General features: G+C 43.3%; 1 protein-coding gene across 1 annotated transcript in view; it reads right to left on the bottom strand.

Moving 5' to 3' along the window:
* The window catches only part of LOC139023512 (RNA-binding protein Nova-1-like), a gene marked incomplete at its 3' end in the record, with an annotated part of 54191 nt that continues 34634 nt past the window's right edge, over positions 1-19557 (bottom strand). Inside the window, exons 3-4 of the mRNA XM_070436805.1 lie at positions 16208-16374; positions 1-435 (exon numbers count right to left, since the gene is read on the bottom strand). Of these exons, the coding sequence (XP_070292906.1) occupies positions 1-435; positions 16208-16374 (602 nt within the window). The remainder of the gene's footprint in view (positions 436-16207; positions 16375-19557) is intronic.

The following is a 19557-nucleotide window of genomic DNA, read 5'->3' as shown; positions in this document are numbered from 1 at the left end:
GAGGTCGTTGCCTGAGAAGCTGGGACCCATGGTGGTGGGGAAGCCGCCCATACTCTGCATGGTGGCCTGACCCAGGAGGCTGGAGGCTGTGGCAGCGGCGGCAGCAGCAGCAGCGGGGTTCACCTCGGCTGAGTTGGCGTAGGGAGAGCCGGTGGGGTTGGAGTTGGCCACAGGGCCGGAGATATTGGAGTAGCTGATGTTGAGGCAGCTGCTGCTCTGGGGGTCCTCCTGGATCTTCTGAACGATGATCTCCACGGCTTTACGGTTCTGCTCGGGCTCTCCGCTAATGGTGACCACTCGCTCCTGCAGGTTGATGCCCTCTGGTTTTTGGGAGAGCTGCACCCAGGCGCCTGACTGCTCCATGACGGCCTTGACTGTGGCTCCACCTTTACCAATGATCAGACCTGCTGTGCTGTTTGGTACTATCAGCTTGGCCTGGGGAGAGGAGCAGAGAGAGGACATAGAGATGGTTACTGATTTCACACTGCCTTAACATTGTATCTCTACATGACAGAAGTGTGATATCAATTGAATAGAGGAAGGGACTGGGCGAGGGAACGGAAGAAAAGAGGTAACCAAGATAATAACTTGAAACAACCCAGAACAATAGAGAAGGAGGTAAGATAACAAACAAAGAGTGCGAATAGGGAGTATATTAGAAATAACTGACAGACAGAGAAAAAGAGAGTGAATCGAGCTTGAAATAGAGGGGGCTAGCAAAAGAAAATAGAAGTATAAAAATTGTTATATACTCAAGATCTTTTTTCAATGCTGTAGCATAGGGGAGAAATAAGAGTGAGCTGTTTTTACTCCTTCGACAAACATTGTAACATTGACAGAGAGAGTCGTTTCTGGACAAAAAAAAAGGGAGAGAGAAAGAGTGTATTTTTTCCCCTTTGTTTCCGAGCTGTGAATCTATTATAAAGAGGCTCCTTGTGAAAAGCATCTACTCCCAGGGGTCAGTGTTACCATGGAAACAGCTCCAGCATTCAAGGGGTACTGAAAAGGAGTCGAAGCGACGCGTAGCAACTAGACCCATCCCCCCCACCTCCACCCAAATTCACACAAGCGTGCACACACACATATACACCCTAAATAATTCTCGATACAACTATGTGTATACACGTACTGTGTACACAGTATACACACTCACATAAACACCCATATTAAAACATATGCACGCCTTCACTGTCCTTTGTCATTCAACATTAGAGAAAAGGTGCCAGCTAGGGAGAGTGAGGAGGCAGATTTTTTTTCTTTCTTAATAAGTATGTACTTGATAAGTGCCACAAACGATTTATGACGCATTAAATGTACTGTAGTGGTATTTTGAACAAGGGTAGTTTTGCACCAAGGCCAGTCACACAATGTTACGAATGAACCTACTACGCAAGGATGATAAATGAGAGGAGTCTCACAGGGATGCTAATGGTTACCTACCTATATCGTGCGATGTGGAAACAGTTACAAAACTCTTCTTTGAATATTTGAAAATCCATCTTGAATGGTAAAAGAAGAAAAGCAAGTGAGTGTTGGTCGGAGGACAAGGCAAAGAAAGGAAGGAACAGAAGAGGAGAGAGAGAGAGAAGAAGAGAGGAGAGAGAGAGAGAGAGCGAGAGAGAGAGAGAGAGAGAAGAGAGGAAGAGAGAGAGAGAGAGAGAGAGAGAAAGAGAGAGACGAGAGAGAGAGAGAGAGAGAGAGAGAGAGGAGATGAGAGTGTCTGTGTACAGGGGGAAGTGGGGCTGTAATTAGATGTGGCTCCAATGTTTTCTCGCACTGGGTGGCTGGATTTGATGCTTTACACTTTCATGTTTTGCTCCAGTCCTTCTAAAGACATAAATTTTCTTTACAGAGGCGGCTGCTGTAGAACCTTTGATTCTGTGAGCTTTTGCTGGCTGTGGTATACTGCGTGAGATTTACATAGAAAATGGGAAATTAACAGAAGGCAGGGACAGAGAGAGATGCAGGATTGACTTAAACGATTAAATATAAAATATTTATTTTTTGGAGTATTTCTAGTAAATATATTTTATTCACATATTTATTTGTGACAGTGTGAAGAAATAATGCATGCAGTTGGAGATTGAGGGATTGTGTTTGGTTTAGTCCCGTATGGATAAGTGCCATGCTAATTGGTCTGGCTCAGTGCAATTTCTCTGCCAGTTCTCCTGCAATCCAATTTTTCACCACATTCCCCCTAATTTTCATACAAAAGTGTGTGGTTCAATGTTGAGGCAAAAAATATTCGCTCCTTTTTTCATTCAAGCACGCAATTAGAGATGGGTTTTGAGGATCAGAAAACACTTGAGGTGGGGGAGAAAGAGGTGAAGATTCTCCTTAAGAATCCATTTTCATGCTTCTGCATTGCAACATATACACAACACACACAGCACACGCAACGCACACGCCCAAGCTTTTGCATGTTGTTGGATTGGATGTGTTATGATTCAGATGGGACTTGCCTCCCTAAAAGATAGAAGGCAACGGATAATAGCTGAATAGTGCGATGTATAAAACCATTTACTGCTAATGATGGAGGTCCTCTAGGACTACATTTCAGCGTCTTTAATATTTAATAGATGTTCAAAATGTAATTCTTGCTTTCTCTCATAAGTCCTTTACCCAACAATGCACGTTTTAAAGGAATTCATTTTTTTGTTCTTTGGGTTGCATAGTTGGAGTTTCCCTCGCGTATGTTATGTTTGGGCCATTTTAATCTGAAATAATCGTCGCTCATCCCAAGAGTTATAGCTGACAATAGTTTTTTTTGGGGTGTTTTTTTTTTATGAAGGGGAGAACATTTGGCCTGTGCGTTGGAGCAAACTTGCTGATTTAAAATGTAGGCTCTTTAGAGTGGCGGTAAGAATATGAGCAACGTCGCGGATACGCAAGCTAATTTTAGCTGAAATGTGTCTTAATGGCAGGCAAGAAACCCTGAGAATGAAAGCCTCCTACCTCTCTTCCTTCAAAGACAGGGTGAAAGAGATGGGGGGGGGGGGTTGGTGAAGGAGGATTGGGAGAGGGTAGGGGGAGAGGCGAGAGAGAAAGCGAAGATGAGAGAGACCTGCTGCTGTTTCATCAGCCGTGGCTAGTCGTTCATTATGTACTGTGGGTTGGGGTGTGGGACGGGAATAGGGGTGAGGAAGAAGGCTGGGGCTGCGCTGATGGGGACCAGGGATGGAGACCATAATAGCCATGGAGGGTGCTGAGCCATGGAAATATGTTTGAACCAGCTTTCGGAGATAACAAACATGAAAACAAAAAAACAAACAAACCACAGAAGTTAACAAGGCCTGCAGCCATCAAAGAGATAAAACAGCGTAATTTGCTAGGCTGCCGCCGTCCCCGATATAGAAACCACTTCTTTTTCGGTTCCAGGTTTCCATCACGTCCATAGCTTGACAGAATGTATTGCTGTAGCAGTACTACACCCTCACTGTTCATCACCCCCTCTCCTGGTTTCTCTCGCCATGCTCAGGGATACTGAAAGGCTCAGCTCATGTCTTCTCTATGTCAAGGGCTAAGGCTCAACCTAAACCCCCCATAGTACTGTTTCAGCAAGGAGCCCAAAGGGTGTTATTGTCTGTGGATGCCAGAACCACACCCCACCCTCCTCTGCCCTCCCCAGCCCCCCAGTTGCGTACGTGTGGGGACACGGAGCAACTGTTTCCCCCTGCTCCCTCTGTCCATCCTTTAGACGGGACCTGATCCGTGAGCAGGGGGCTATTTGTACTTTGAAGTTATAAGCACCAGACTTTAGGTTAATCGCCTGTCTCCTGATCCCCGGGCTTAGCCGCTCCTCTCTGCCTCGTCTGCCTTTCAGTGTGTGGCTCTCTCGCCGCGGCTGGAAAAAAATCCTGGTTAAAAATAACACAGAAGCATCACACTGCAGCCGACCAGCCGCTCCGCTCCAAAGGTTGACAAGAACGGTCCCGAGTGATGGACCTTCGTCCGCCCACCGCTCACGCACAATCCAAATCAAATGATGAAATTAAAAAAGAATGCGTTCCTGGAACGAGCGCTGTGGCACGAACTCTGGGCCGCTAGKCTGATGTTTTTTTTTTTGTGTGGCCGTAAGGATTATCCCTGGTGGTCATCTCAACCCCTCCCTGTGTCAGTAATGTTAATCCGTTTATTCTCCCTCCATTTCACTGCTTATCACACTAAGAAAGCCGAATTTAGACATGCTAGTGATATGAAGGGAGTGTGTGACTTTTCTTTCTTTCTGATGACATAGACAAACACAATAGGGTGGAACTGATATCTAAACAGAGAGATACAGTATTTGAGGGGAGGACTTAAAGTGGAACAGACAGCGTTTAAACTACTTTGCAGATATGAAACAAACAGACAATCATAATTTTAGTCAAAAAGATCAAATTCCCAGTTTATGCCACAAAACCAACTTCATAAGAGGTTGAGAGAATAGATGGATGCAGTTCAATGCTTGATTTAGTGCCTTCAGACAGTATTCAGACCCCTTGACATTATCCACATTTTGTTACGTTACAGCGTTATTCTAAAATGGATTAAATATATAGAAACCTCAGCAATCTACACAGAATATMCCATAATGACAAAGAGTAACCAGGTTTTTAGAAAATTTTGCAAATATACTAAGAAMAAAAAACAGAAATACATTATTTACATAAGTATTCAGACCCTTTGCAATGATACTCGAAATTGAGCTCAGATACATCCTGTTTCCATTGATCATCCTTGAGATGGAGTCCACCTGTGGTAAATTCAATTGATTGGACATTATTTGGAAAGGCACACACCTGTCTATATAAGGTCCCACAGTTGACAGTGCATGTCAGAGCAAAAACCAAGRCATGAGGTCAAAGGAATTGTCCGTAGAGCTCCCAAAAATGTCTGCAGCATTGAAGGTCCCCAAGAATACAGTGACCTCCATCATTCTTAAATGGAAGAAGTTTGGAACCACCAAAACTCTTCCTAGAGCTGACCGCCTGGCCAAGCTGAACAATCGGGGGAGAAGGGCCTTGGTCAGAGAGGTAACAAAGAATCAAGAGCTCTGGAGTTCCTCTGTGGAGATGGGAGAACCTTCCAGAAGGACAACCATCTCTGCAGCACTCCACCAATCAGGCCTTTATGGTAGAGTGGCCAGATGGAAGCCACTGCTAAGTAAAAGGCAAAAGACAGCCCTCGTGGATTTTGCCAAAAGGCACGTAAAGACCCTCAGACCATGAAAAACAAGATTCTCTCGTCTGATGAAACCAGAGAATTTGGCTTGAATGCTCAGCTTCACGTCTGGAGGAAACCTGGCACCATCCCTACGGTAAAGCATGGTGGTGTCTCATCATGCTGTGGGGATGTTTTTCAGCGGCAGGGACTGGGAGACTAGTCAGGATCGAGGCAAATATGAATGGAGCAAAGTACAGAGATCCTTGTTGAAAACCTGCTCCAAAGCGCTCAGGACGTCAGACTAGAGCAAAGGTTCACCTTCGAACAGGACAACAACCCTAAGCACACAGTCAAGACAACGCAGGAGTGGCTCCTGGACAAGTCTCTGAATGTCCTTGATTGGCCCAGCCAGAGCCCGGACTTGAACCTGATCAAACATATTTGGAGAGACCTAAAAATAGCTGTGCAGCAATGTTCCCCATCCAACCAGACAGAGCTTCAGAAGATCTGCAGAGAAGAATGGGAGAAACTCCCCGAATACAGGTTTGCCAAGCTTGTAGCATCATACCCAAGAAGACTCGAGACTGTAATTTCTGCCAAAGGTGCTTCAACAAAGTACTGAGTAAAGGGTCTGAATACTTATGTAATGTCATATTTCTGTTTTTTATTTATAATAAATTAGCAAAAATGTCCTAAAACCTGTTTTTGCTTTGTACCTATGGGGTATTGTGTGTAGATTGATGAGGGGGAAAAAATGATTTAATCAATTTTAGAATTAGGCTGTAACCTAACAAAATGTGGAAAAAGTCAAGGGGTCTGAATACTTTCCAAAGGCACTGTAATTCACCAATACATTTCTTGGTAGTCCAAAAAATATTGCTATCAGGTTGTAAATCACAGCTGGCCTGACACATTGTTTGCTGCCTCCACCCATTCGGGATGCAGTGTTTTAGTTTCAACTAGTCAATATTTTGAACAAATACAGACGACTATAACTGAGTCTGGGAATGTCAATACAATCAAACTAGCAAAGGCAATGATCCCAAGTCAGTTGTAACATGGCTAATAGGCTAGCGCACATGTGTCAAGGCCCTCGGGCCAAATATGATACACAAGCAATTATAAATGAGTCAACAGTTGAGTCATGAAGTATTTACAGCCTAGTGCGCTCGCATCGGTGAATTCAACTTCAATTACGCTGGTTTCGTGTGTCCTGTTTACAGCGCGCAGCAGAGGGAAAATGTGCAGACACATGCCACAGTCCTAGCTAGGCTACTAAAATGTTGCAGTCTGGCATCGTTTTTTAAAGCTTGACAATGAATAACCAAAAAACAAAACCTGCATCAAAACACCATGCAAAGGAGAAACATGTAAGCCTATTACAGCAACATTTGAGCAGTAGCCTAGGCTGGCTACTCAACTACATTGCATTTTGAGTGCACCATACAGCAATGCTGCATTCAACTGCACCGGTGATCCGTGCAGTGCATTTAAAAAAATATGTTTACATGTTACATGTTTAAACATGTTGTTTAAATGTTACAACGACCTATGGCTAWTAAATACTTTTGATTAGMGTCGCAGCATATTATGCAGATCTGCAAGCATAGCAGCAAAGGCTGGACAAATATTATTTATCTCTTTTGTTTTAATATGTTAAAATGCTATATACATGTGGACATTATAAAGGGCCATATTTTCTCTAATAAAACATTGGCCCGCGAATTCGTTGTTTTTCAATATGGCCAGTGCGCCCCTGGGCTAGCGTATCTATTTATTTTGCTAGCTATTTTAGCGAGCTAAAAACACGGAGCCTAACGTTTGCCAGCTAGCTGCTGGGAGGAGTGGGTGAGTGACTGACTTTTCCCCTTCATATTATTGTCGGTGGCTACAGCTAAAGATTCAGGTGTCATTTGGTTGGCTACCAAAGAAATGTGAATCGCTTTACTAGCTAGCTAGCTAGCTAGCTATGCTGAACTTGAACGACTGTTATCCACAGTTAGCTTATCTCTTAGTTGTCAATCAAATCTATTTGGCATCAAGGGTTTTGCCGGGTTTGAGAACTGGGTAGGACGGAAGATGGCGGAAACTGAGGTTTTGTTTGAAACTGCTAGTGAGTCGAGTGAAYCTAATAGTACAGAAAGTGAGAATGAGTGGGTTACAGCGGCAAAGAAAAAGGCAGACAAGACAAGTAAAGCTATGTTGGAAAATAGGAAACCACTAGACTCGTTTTTGGTCGGAGTCAGGGTTTTGGATCAATGCTACTTGGGAAATCCGTTTAATGTCTCCAGGAAAATCTGTAATATGTTGGAGGAAAGTGTGGAGTCGGTGAAAGTCACAAGAAGTGGTCTTATTTAGTTTGTTTTGTGTCTGCGGTGCAGAAGAAGCATGTTTTAAGACTCAAAAAGATATCGGAGTGGAATGTCGTAGCAGGGAGCCTATCAAGGGCGTTATTTCTGGGGTGGCGCAAGAAATAAAGGCAGAGGATATAACTGAAGACATGGATGGAGTGGTTGATGCACATCGACTGACCTATATGGTGGACGGAGAAAAACATGTACTTCCTCCATGCTTCTTTGATGAAGAGTTTCTCCCTTCTCATATAAAGTTAGGATTCATGCGATACCCTGTAAGAGCTTTTGTGCACAAGCCTCTTCAGTGTCATGAATGTAAAATATTTGGTCATGTGTCAATTGTGTGCAGAAGGGAAGAATATCGTATGCCAGATGAAAGGAAATGCTGCAACTGTGGAGGTGAACATGCACCTGAATTCTTGGAGTGCCCTGTTAGGGTGAAGGAGAATGAGGTGGGTAAGAGTAAGGAATGTCCAGCGTGACTCCTATCTGGAGGCAGTGAGAAAATTGGAAGGAACGAGTGGCGGGGAAGAAGCAATGGTAGTAGAGCCACCACGACCAGTGAAGGTTTCTCATCAACCGAGGGATAGTGAAATGCTACATGTTATAAAGGTTTATTATCAGGTTTATTTTGTGTATTTTGGTGAATGTGTTAATGGGATCTAATGTCGCGCTGTTGCTACTGCCTGTAAACACATAATTCAGTTCAAAAAGGCAGGCAGTGTGGCAAATGGCTTATTTGCATATAGGCATACTGTAGCTATGATTGGCTGTGGCGCACTGGTCTGCGTAGACTTCGGTCCTGAACAAGACAGAGTTTTTTGGGGGGGTTTATATTTACTGCAGTGTCTATTAATTGTCCAAACGCACGACCGCTCTCCCACTCTATATTGCTATAGAAATTTCACAAACGCCATACTAGACGTCATTCCCAGACATTCTATGAATTTATGAAACCGCTGAAATGACCATATCTAAGTGCTCGCGTGTCAGAAAATGTCCAAAATATATATATTCTTCATGGGGGTGTATATGAACAGATTTGAATAAGATTTCATGTTGCTAAAAGTTCCACTTTAACTTTATTAAGAAAGCAGTGAATTTGATATGGATTGTGATCTGAAATAGGATCTTAATTACATTATTTGGGTCAGTATATTCACATATACTATAATGTACAGTACATGAACATATGCACGTGTGTTGCACACCAACTTTGCTCAGATTCGTGGCTGGCTCTAACCCCAAACCTGGGCCCTCGATCATGCATTAAGTGACCTCATGAGGCCTGCCATCTAACAAGTGCTGATGAGGCCAAAAATAGCCTGTCCTTGTGGGGCTGAGGTGGGGCCACGTCCGTCCAACCGAGGATCCTCAGTGTGCTGCTAAGCCGGGCCGATGGGCTGCTCCACCAGGACATGTTCACTCACAGACCCTAACACGCTGTGACAACATGGAGCGGTGAAGAGAGAGAGAGAGAGGACTGAGAGGAAGACCTTCTCCTTCCAGCTCCAACGGAAACAGGGCTGATGCTGTGTTCAGGCTTTTAGCCTTGGAAGTACCATTCAGCCTTAAGTAATACAACACCACTGTCCACTTAGCCCCCTCAAGGCTTTCATTAACAGAAGAATCCTGAGCTGCGGCACAGCTGATAGAGAATTTTAAGTCACTAGGGAATGGCAGTGTGTTTTGAGGCTGGGCTGGGAAGCCCATGTCAAACACTAGCCAACCAGAGGAGGCGATGGATGACACGCTCAGAAATGTTGGCGACCACAATCTTATCGGATTGTTAGTACAGACATCTCTTCTCACAGTGGATTACAATAACTCAGAACCCTGGTGTGCCACTGGGAAGGAAAGTTGCTCTTTTCTCACGCATATTTAATAAAAGGGGATTAGTAATGAATTGTTCTAGTATCCATGGCAACTGCTGACCTCCATCCTCCATCTTGGTCCCATTCCCAGTCCAAGCCTTGCAGACAGATATAGTARATTAAATTGTGGCTACACATTTATTAATTWWAAAAAATTACAATAGAAAATATACACATACAAACATCAATGACATCACACCTGCCCAGACCCACCTGCTCACACCCCCATCCCCAGCACCCGCATCACTCTCCGCCACATGGCCTCAAACTGCACCATTTTGTTTCTCTCCACGCCCACGTACTTTCAACATTTAGATAATAAATAAAGCATTTGACCTTTCCATTGTGTTAACGATTGAGGATTGGTTAATTTCCAGTTTTTAAGTATACGTTTAGGCTATACATTTAAAATGCTAGACATATCACATACACACATACAAATACTAACTTAACACCAGATGTTAGTTTCGCTTCCACAAAAGCCTGATCCAATATTCCTCTCCACACATACTGTAAAGCAGCAGATGGATAAACTTGTAATTCATAAACATAAAACACTCTCCTTCAAAGGACCTCTCCCTCCCAACTACACACACGCATGGAAGCACGCTCACACACACATCCATACACACCGTGGCAAATGCGTCCTTCCTTCCTAAGAGATTTAACCCAACATTAACGGGTGCACATCCTTGTCAAACAACAAATATATTGTAGTGCCTCTCTCCACCGGCTTTCCTACGAATGGGATCCATACTTGGCGGAGGAAGTGACCTTTTCCTGAGCCAGCTGATGAATCTGAAGGTTAAAAACAGCATTAAAATATTTTCTGCTGGCCATCGGTCCTCCTGAGACAAGGCTGGAGAGGGAGGGGGGGGGGGGGGGGGGGGTTGTTGGAGAGGTTGCATAGCTCTGTTTTCTTTTTTCATACGTTACAGCGATTTCCCTGATGTAGCTTTTAATTTAGGAGATGAACGGCCCAATCTGCTTGCGCTAGGCCCGGCTGTATGGATTAGCCGGCGCTGTGTGCTGTTCCAATGAGAACAGTTATTAGATACAGGATGCTGGTTAATTAAATAGACTGGGCTTGGTGGTGTTGCGGAGGGAAGGGTGGGCTGAAATGGCGCAGCCACTTAAAGCAATCACTTACAGTATGTCATTACAATGAAAGAGAACCTCTGCGTCACCACAGAGCGAGGGAGCATTTTAAGAGTTGAGGTTTATGGCTTACAAAAGCTTTTAAGAGATTAGACCAAAGAAAGATAGTTTACTGTGTAGCATCTTCATGGTCGCTTACATGTTAATTTTCTGAACCGTTAAGAATATAAACATTACTGTTTCTGACCCAGAAGAGTAAGATCTAACTTTCAATACCTAAAAAACGAAATCCCTAAAACACAATTCCTTGTAATTGACCACCCAACCTCAGTTACAGTACCAGTCAAAAGTTACTCCTTCAAGGGTTTTTGTTTATTTTTACAATTTTCTACATTATAGAATAATAGTGAAGACATCAAAACTATGAAATAACACATATGGAATCATGTAGTAACCAAAAAGTGTTAAACAAATTGAAATATATTTTATATTTGAGATTCTTCAAAGTAGCCACCCTTTGCCTTGATGACAGCTTTGCACACTATTGGCATTCTCTCAACCAGCTTCATGAGGTATTCACCTGAAATGCATTTCAATTAACAGGTGAGCCAATCAGTTGAGTTGGGACAAGGTAGGGGTGGTATACAGAAGATAGCCCTATTTGGTAAAATACCAAGTCCATATTATGGCAAGAACAGCTCAAATAAGCAATGAGAAACGACAGTCCATCATTACTGACATAAAGGTCAGTCAATGTGGAAAATGTCAAGAACTTATAAAGTTTCTTCAAGTGCAGTTGCAAAAACCATCAAGCACAATGATGAAACTGGCTCTCATGAGGATTGCCACAGGAAAGGAAGACCCAGCGTTACCTCTGCTGCAGAGGACAAGTTCATTAGAGTTAACTGCACCTCAGATTGCAGCCCAAATAAATGCTTCACAGAGTTCAAGTAACAAACACATCTTAACYTCAACTGCAGAGTAAAGAAAAAGCAGCCAACAAGTGCTCAGCATATGTGGGAACTCCTTCAAGATTTTTGGAAAAGCATTCCTCATGAAGCTGGTTGAGAGAATGCCAAGAGTTTGCAAAGCTGTCATCAAGGTAAAGGGTGGCTGCTCTGAAGAATATTAAATATAAAATATATTTTGATTTGTTTAACACTTTTTGGTTACTACATGATTCCATATGTGTTATTTCACAGTTTTGATGTCTTCACTATTATTCTACAATGTAGAAAATAGTAAAAATAAAGGAAAACCCTTGAATGAGTAGGTGTGTCCAAGAAGGTGTGATCATCACAGAAACCAGAGAATATTTTACATTATTCAGGAATTGTTTGGGTCATGCGGTGAGGGAGGGTTCATGTTGTATGGGAAGTAATTGTTTATACTGTGCAGATTCACTCAACTATGAAAGCATTTCTGTACCACAACAAATAGCCCTCTACAGGCAATTACACATGGTGAGCTAGCCACAACTGCAATGCATTTTGGTGTCGTAGGGCGGAACAACACACATTTGAGAGAAATTCCATATTCCACAGTTCCACTTTTCTACTCACTCACATCTAACTCGAAGTTAACCTGACTCCCGAATTCCTATACATTTTTGGGCTTCTTCCTGTGTGGCCAGGGCAATAACAGGAAGTAGGAAGCAGGTGTTCCTGCATGGGGTGAAAGGTCACAGGAAACTGCGGTTGGCCAGAGGAAATCTGGAGGGAGGATTCTGAAAACATTTGAGACCAAAGGCAGTGGGGCGCAGCTCAAAGTTGACACAACTCACTGTCATTCTGTTATTGTAGACGTCACAGTCTCGCCATAGTGGGCAGTTGTTGCCTTGAAATGCCAGATCAGATCAAAGTTAGCTAGCACAACAATGCTATTTAGCATTTCAGCTAAATTAGTCATGTATTAGCCTAGGAATCAGTTTGAGTACTGAACATTGCTCCATGTTAAGTGAGATTCAGTGTCAGTGGGTGTGGATGTTTTTTGTGCCTGTCTGTCTGTCTGTCCTGAGTGAAAGCTTTGGATTTGATTGAGTTAGGTGTTTGCTGCCTGTGCTCCTGCTTGTCCCGTCTCCATTTGGCTAGTGGAGATTAGCGGCTGTAGCTTACAGAGAGCCAGGCTGGCAGCTGTTGCTTAACATGACTTCACATCTTATCTTACATCTCTCACTCACTCTGCTCCCTGGGGCAASCAATAATAAGACACATGCCACGACAGCCGTGCTCGTGACAACAACCAGGTTAAAAAAATAACCACGCGCACACACAACCAAAATAGGCCCTGAAAGCGCATGCGTTGTGCCTTTGAGTTGAGTACGGAGTATGGATGTCCATTCATCAGAAGACCTCCCTTCTCACTTGTTGTTTTGGTTACAACCGTTGTCTGAGCAATGTCGACCATGCTCTGCAGAGTCTACGGAGAGTAGTGTATGGACCATTGGAGTTTGGAGAATAGCTTACGTTACTAATAGCCCAGCAACCAACAGGCTACACTGTCTGTCTCTGTGTATCTCAAACACAGAATCATGCCATACAACACTCTCAAACTCATTATTATTAATAGTAAGAGAGAGGCACAGGGATTATTTCTGTCTAAAATAACTGCCCTTTATCTGATGCCGTAGGAGCTGTTCCTTTTTCCAGCTCTGCCATCAATCCATCGTTCGCTCAAAAGCTTAAAGGAAAGAATCACCCATTTTGAATGTTCTATCAATTCCCGGGGTCATTTCACGTGCATCTGAGCTTATTGCCATTCAAGCAGGCAGAAATACAGCCGGTATGTCAAGTTTTGCATCGAGATGCACAAAAACCACATACCATTCAAAAATGAGTGAATCTTTCCTTTAAGTACTGGTTTGTGTATAAGAGTGCATTAGTTTCGATATACAGTTGAAGTCAGAAATTTTACATACACCTTAGCCAAATACATTTAAACTCAGCTTTTCACAATTCCTGACATTTAATCCTACTAAATATTCCCTCTTTTAGGTCAGTTAGGATCACCACTTTATTTTAAGAATGTGAAATATCAGAATAATAGTAGAGAGAATGATTTATTTCAGCTTTTTGTTCTTTCATCACATTCCCAGTGGGTCAGAAGTTTACATACACTCAATTAGTATTTGGCAGCATTGCCTTTGAATTGTTTAACATGGGTCAAATGTTTCAGGTAGCCTTCCACAAGCTTCCCACAATAAATTGGGTGAATTTTGGCCCATTCCTCCAGACAGACCAGAGGACATTTCTCCAAAAAGTACGATCTTTGTCCCCATGTGCAGTTGCAAACTGTAGTCTGGCTTTTTAAAGGCGGTTTTGGAGCAGTGGCTTCTTCCTTGCTGAGCAGCCTTTCAGGTTATGTCGATATAGGACTTGTTTTACTGTGGATATAGATACTTTTGTACCTGTTTCCTCCAGAATCTTCACAAGGTCCTTTACTGTTGTTCTGGGATTGATTTGCACTTTTCGCACCAAAGTACATTCATCTCTAGGAGACAGAACGTGTCTCCTTCCTGAGCGGTATGACAGCTGCGTGGTCCCATGGTGTTTATACTTGTGTACTATTGTTTATACAGATGAACGTGGTACTTTCAGGCATTTGGAAATTGCTCCCAAGGATGAACCAGACTTGTGGAGGGCTACATTTGTTTTCTGAGGTCTTGGCTGATTTCTTTTGATTTTCCCATGATGTCAAGCAAAAAGGCACTGAGTTTGAAGGTAGGCCTTGAAATACATCCACATGTACACCTCCAATTGACTCAAATGATGTCAATTAGCCTATCAGAAGCTTCTAAAGCCATGACATCATTTTCTGGAATTTTCCAAGCTGTTTAAAAGGCACAGTCAACTTAGTGTATGTAAACTTCTGACCCACTGGAATTGTGATATAGTGAATTATAAGTGAAATGATCTGTCTGTAAACAATTGTTGGAAAAATTACTTGTGTCATGCACAAAGTAGATGTCCTAACCGACTTGCCAAAACTATAGTTTGTTAAGAAGAAATTTGTGGAGTGATTGCAAAACGAGTTTTAATGACTCCAACATAAGTGTATGTAAACTTCCGACTTCAACTGTATACTGTATGTGTGTGTTCCTAGGATACGTGTGTGAGTGCATGTGCGTGCCTGTATAATGTGTGTGTAAGTGTATATTATGCATAAATTCCTGACTATATCAGAACCGTAAAGTGTTCACCCTGCAGTAACTTTTTCCCAGTGGAGTATTCTTTGCCTAGCAGAGCTGTGTAACTTGTCTGATAACTCCTATAATTATAAACATGGCCTCGCGGCAGGAGAAGGAGCAGGAGCCGCCATCGGCAGACCCTCGTGTTGTGTTCCACGAATTTAGGTTATGGCCTGCCATCACTGAGTCAGCTCAGTAAATACAAAAGGGACAATGCCGTGAGGGATTACCACAGCACAGATACCAGAAAATAACTCAAGTTCTGAATTATGAATACCCAACATGTGCTCTTTGTCCTAAGAGGTAATTGAATTAACGGGACGATAAATAGAATGTTGGGGTCAATGTTGCAGATGAAAACAATGCAGGTCCTCCCCGAACAATCAATGGAGTGTAATCATCAAGTGACCATAAGTGATAATCACTTAAAGAGATTGGGAGGGGGAATCAATGGCTTGGCTAACTGAGCCTGGTCTGTGTTGGTATGGACTGGTGGACTCTGAAAGGCCAAAAAATAGAGTTATACATGACAAAATGCAGTGACAATTCGTCTTGTCATTTTCATTCGATAGTGCTGCCATGGTTGATTTTAAAGGAAGTGGAAGGGGAGATAGGGTGATGGAAGGCGCACATCATCTGGCTAGAATACCGCAGCACAAATGAGCTGAAAGTCTCAGCCCTGATGTGGGACAATGTAGATTTTGGAGGATGGCCTTTTTCACTTCTAACACCTCATCTATGTGTTTTAGCTGGATGACACGTATGAGCCACACTTCCTTTGCGGTGCTGGGGGAGCTTCCTTCCAGAGCCTGGTCTGTGTGATAGCTGGTGATAGGTTGAGGGWAGTGAGGCTAGCCATCCATTGTTAATGTCACATGTGTGGGTTTAAGGGGGCCTATCTGGAAGAGCAAGAAACCCCACACCGCAGACGCCATATCCTGTCTGGGTGGATTATATCACAGCCGGAGGATGTCTCTTTCTGTCTGTTTACATGGAAGCTGGGAACACTCCCTCGAGCCTCGTGCAGATCACAAAATCAGAGCTTGGCCACAAACTCACACTGAAAACATTTATTAGATTGGGCCTTCTTCGAAAAAGACAAATAATAATGACTTCCACCCCTTGTTGTGAGATGGTAGCTGCCAACACATAGACAATGGGGTGAGGCTATATACAAACTAATGACTGGGATTATAATCATCCATTTTGGTTTAACTAGCTCAGGGGTCAACATTTTGGCTCAACTACCGCAATGATTCTCCTCCATAAGGGTTCAGTCCAGGATTGTCAGTTTTTGCTCAGTCATATTCATACCTACCGACCCAACACACACCTACAACCACACACTCACGTGCACACAGACACTTTCATTGCCTCAGTTGGGATAAAATAGGTACAAAAAAACACATGGGAAAATCCCTTCTACATTCACTACACACTCTCAGGTTGAACTCTCATTTAGTCCAGGGAGAGAATGTAGTCTCGGTCTCAACACTAGAGGGTCTTGAGAGAAAAGAAGCCGGGGTTGGGATCATGGTAACGGGCTTCACCTGTTTGATGCGGTCAGGGTTGACGGTGGTCTGTGGCTGCATTACGCTGACCGGTTCGGATTTCTGGCTGCTCTGCGGCATCTCCCGCACCTTCTCAGCGATGAAGTTATGGACTCCATTCAGAGCCTCCACTGTCCCCTGGATCAGACACACCCGCTCTGTCGTGCCTGGAGAACAGACAGAAACACTTCAATGTCTCATTCATACATACAGAACATGACTTACGAACTTAAGGCTTTTGGTTCCTATAAGGAGCACTGGTTGTTGACAAATACATACAGAACATATGCAACTTTAATTAATGGTAATGTACTCTCATTACCAATCAAGCATCTCGAGAGAATGTCATTTTATGGGTATGTGTTGGCCTAATCAAACATTAAAAAAACACAATGCAATCAGTATGTGTATTTCTTTAATGTCCAGTGACTTCCTCTTTTCCCAGATGTCAAAAGTTCCACTTCTGGTCTTTCCCAAGATGGCGGCCAACATAGGAATTGGTTAATAATATTTGCCATCTCATAAAATACAACCCTGTAATTTCTAACTACAGTCTCTTCTAATTGGTTCCCCTTAGCAGACAGTATCTATGCAACGACTCAATGTAGTTTGTTTCTATGAACATTAAACATAACTATTTTCACTATTGGACAGATTGTTTTCAGTTTCCTGGCTTCACATCTCCCATCTGTGAAAGTAATATTAGTAGCCTGGTCAAATTCCATCAGTAAAGTCATACAGAGTCAGCAGGATGAATACAGCCTGGTCCCAGATCTGTTTTGTACTGTTTTGCCAACAATATATATATAGGACCAGTGCATATAGCTTGACTTAGATCCTTAATCTGCTGTATCTGCTATATACAGTATATATATATATATATATATATATACAAGGAATCCGTCTGCTACATTCATCATCAACCATTTGGCTTCACTATTGCATGTCTAGAACCATGATTAGCAGTGATACAAATGTTTAAAACGTCCACATGGCCACATCTGTTCAGTGTTACACTGTACTGTGATGCCATGACAGGATGAAGTTGTGAACGCAGCTGAAACAACAGCCACACGGCTCTGGAGTGTCGTGTTATTCGGAGCGTGGGCTACAGTACATAATGACTAGTGTTGGACAGGGAGTCTGCTGAAAGACTCCATATTGGAACTAATTCGATAGTAACACGAGTCATTGACTGGTCTGACATTGGAGTCTCCCTCGGGAGGGGAATTGGACAATAAAAGGGTTAATTTACAATGTCGACCTCTGCATTACCAGCACTATACAGTAAGCACTTCATTTTTAGGTCCAGATTCTATCAGTCTGGCTACAGACCTTGGTTAATTATATTCCTCTACTGCCGTTATCAGGTGCATTGGCGCCACGCATCCAAGACAAACACAACTTCTCTCTGTGTAAATGTATCATCACCATTCTCTCAGAACATGTGTGTTTAGACCATGAAAGGAAAACAACCCGCCTAAAAGCACTCAAAACGTGGCAGAAACTAGGCCAGTCCCAAACCGAGCCGTCTCCCTCCCTCTCCCTCCCTTCCTCCCTCTTTTTCTCCCTCCCTCTCTCTTCTGTTAGGGCCGGACTGAAATCTGTCCTTATCGCCTCCGACCAGTCGCAGCTTCCTGCTTCACGCTTTCCCTCCATTGTTTTCTCGGGCCAATGGGGTTGAGTTTGGCCCTGCGCACTACCAGTTGTGGCGAGCTATTAATACAGGGACAGTTAGGAATTTCAGACTATGGGTTGGGGTAAAGAGCCTCTGTGAGTTTCTGACAACTGGTATCCCAGGGGTAATCTGGGCCCGACCAATCAGCCAGTGTATTATTAGGGCAGAGATGGCCATTGTCGTTGCATGGGGATGTGGGTAAGGGGGGTGGGGAGGGCAGACTGGTTACGCAGCAGCAAAGGACATCCTATCAAATTGTACCCTTTTTTGCAACACTTTTTCTGTATTTTCAATTGTGTAGGTCATTTCTATAGATAGACTGTCTGTCTGAGGTTTGATATTCAGCAGCACAGTTGAGCATTACTAGTTACATGAAGGCCTAGGAAAGTGATGACTATTGTAATGTAGCTAAAGGGGAAAAGTGTGTGTGTGTGTGTTGTTGAAGCACCTTTGGCAGCAATTACAGCCTTGCGTGTGTGTGTGTGTGTGTGGGGGGGGTTACATAACCCTGCCCAAGAAGTGTCACTGTTTGACAAAGCCTTTCCCTGCTATGTTGACATTTCCCACAGTGCTCACAGAGCATGCTCAGTTGGCAGTCCCATCACCACTACTCATGTTGCTCTGACTAACCTCTACCTGGTTACTGCTATAGTCACAGTTACTATGGTAGGGAAACCCCTTGTTTCATCCCAATCAAAAGCACAAAAGACCGCTTACAAGTAAGTTGTATTTTCTTATGAACTAATGTTCATAGACATTATAGGGAACGGGTAAAATGTCTTCTTCAAATGTGGCCCGATGAACCACGTTTTGGAGCCTTTGGCCTGACACAAGTCATTGAGAAGCCCTTCATGTAGTAGATGGATGGCCTGGCTGGGAGAATTCAGCTCAGCAACAACTGCCATGCTGAGAGCGATGGGCCATTTCAAGAGCAGTTGTTTTTATGGAATCATTAATTGTGTGACTCATTCATTCCCCGCACGAACGGGCAGAGAGGGGAGCAGAGGGGAGCTGCTGAGAGATGATGTGTGCCCTGGCCTCCCCTGCTCCCCTGTTCCCCTGCTCCTGAGAGCATGACAAGCCTTACATGCAGTAGCAGCAGAGGGGGCAACCCTCCGCCGCCATGTCCTCCACAGCTCATACATACACACTTCTCCCAGCTAGTTCTGGTGGACGTCCAATGACAGATGACATCTCTGGATAACCAGTTAATACTTGAAGATGTATTTAATTCTACCGCTTTCACTGAAATCATCCCAGTTTAATCCCTTATTCCAATTCTGAGACTTCTTGAAAACAATCCAGGATTCTATTATGGTTGGATTCACACTGGGATAACCTTAGAGAGGAAAAGCCTGATAAATACCAATCTTAAACAGTGAGATATGGGTAGGTTTAATGTAAGCTCATTAAAGGGAGCTCCTTAGTCCCTGGCTAAACCCGGTAAACTGTGTACCTTTGATCTAATAGCAGGATTATCTGCCTATTATAGGTGAGACTTTTATCCATGTTGTTTCAATGGGTTAAAAATCACCAAATAGGAAATGTGATGAGGTAGAATCACTCAGCCATATCACATAGGCTGTGTTTACACAGGTAGCCCAAATCTGCCAATAATTAGCAAAAGATCAGAATTCCCCTGCCTGTGTAAATGCAGCCTAAGAACAAAAAC

The sequence above is a fragment of the Salvelinus sp. IW2-2015 genome, linkage group LG4p, assembly GCF_002910315.2.
Source record: "Salvelinus sp. IW2-2015 linkage group LG4p, ASM291031v2, whole genome shotgun sequence".
Taxonomy (NCBI): domain Eukaryota; kingdom Metazoa; phylum Chordata; class Actinopteri; order Salmoniformes; family Salmonidae; genus Salvelinus; species Salvelinus sp. IW2-2015.
This window is presented reverse-complemented; position numbering and strand designations above follow the sequence as displayed.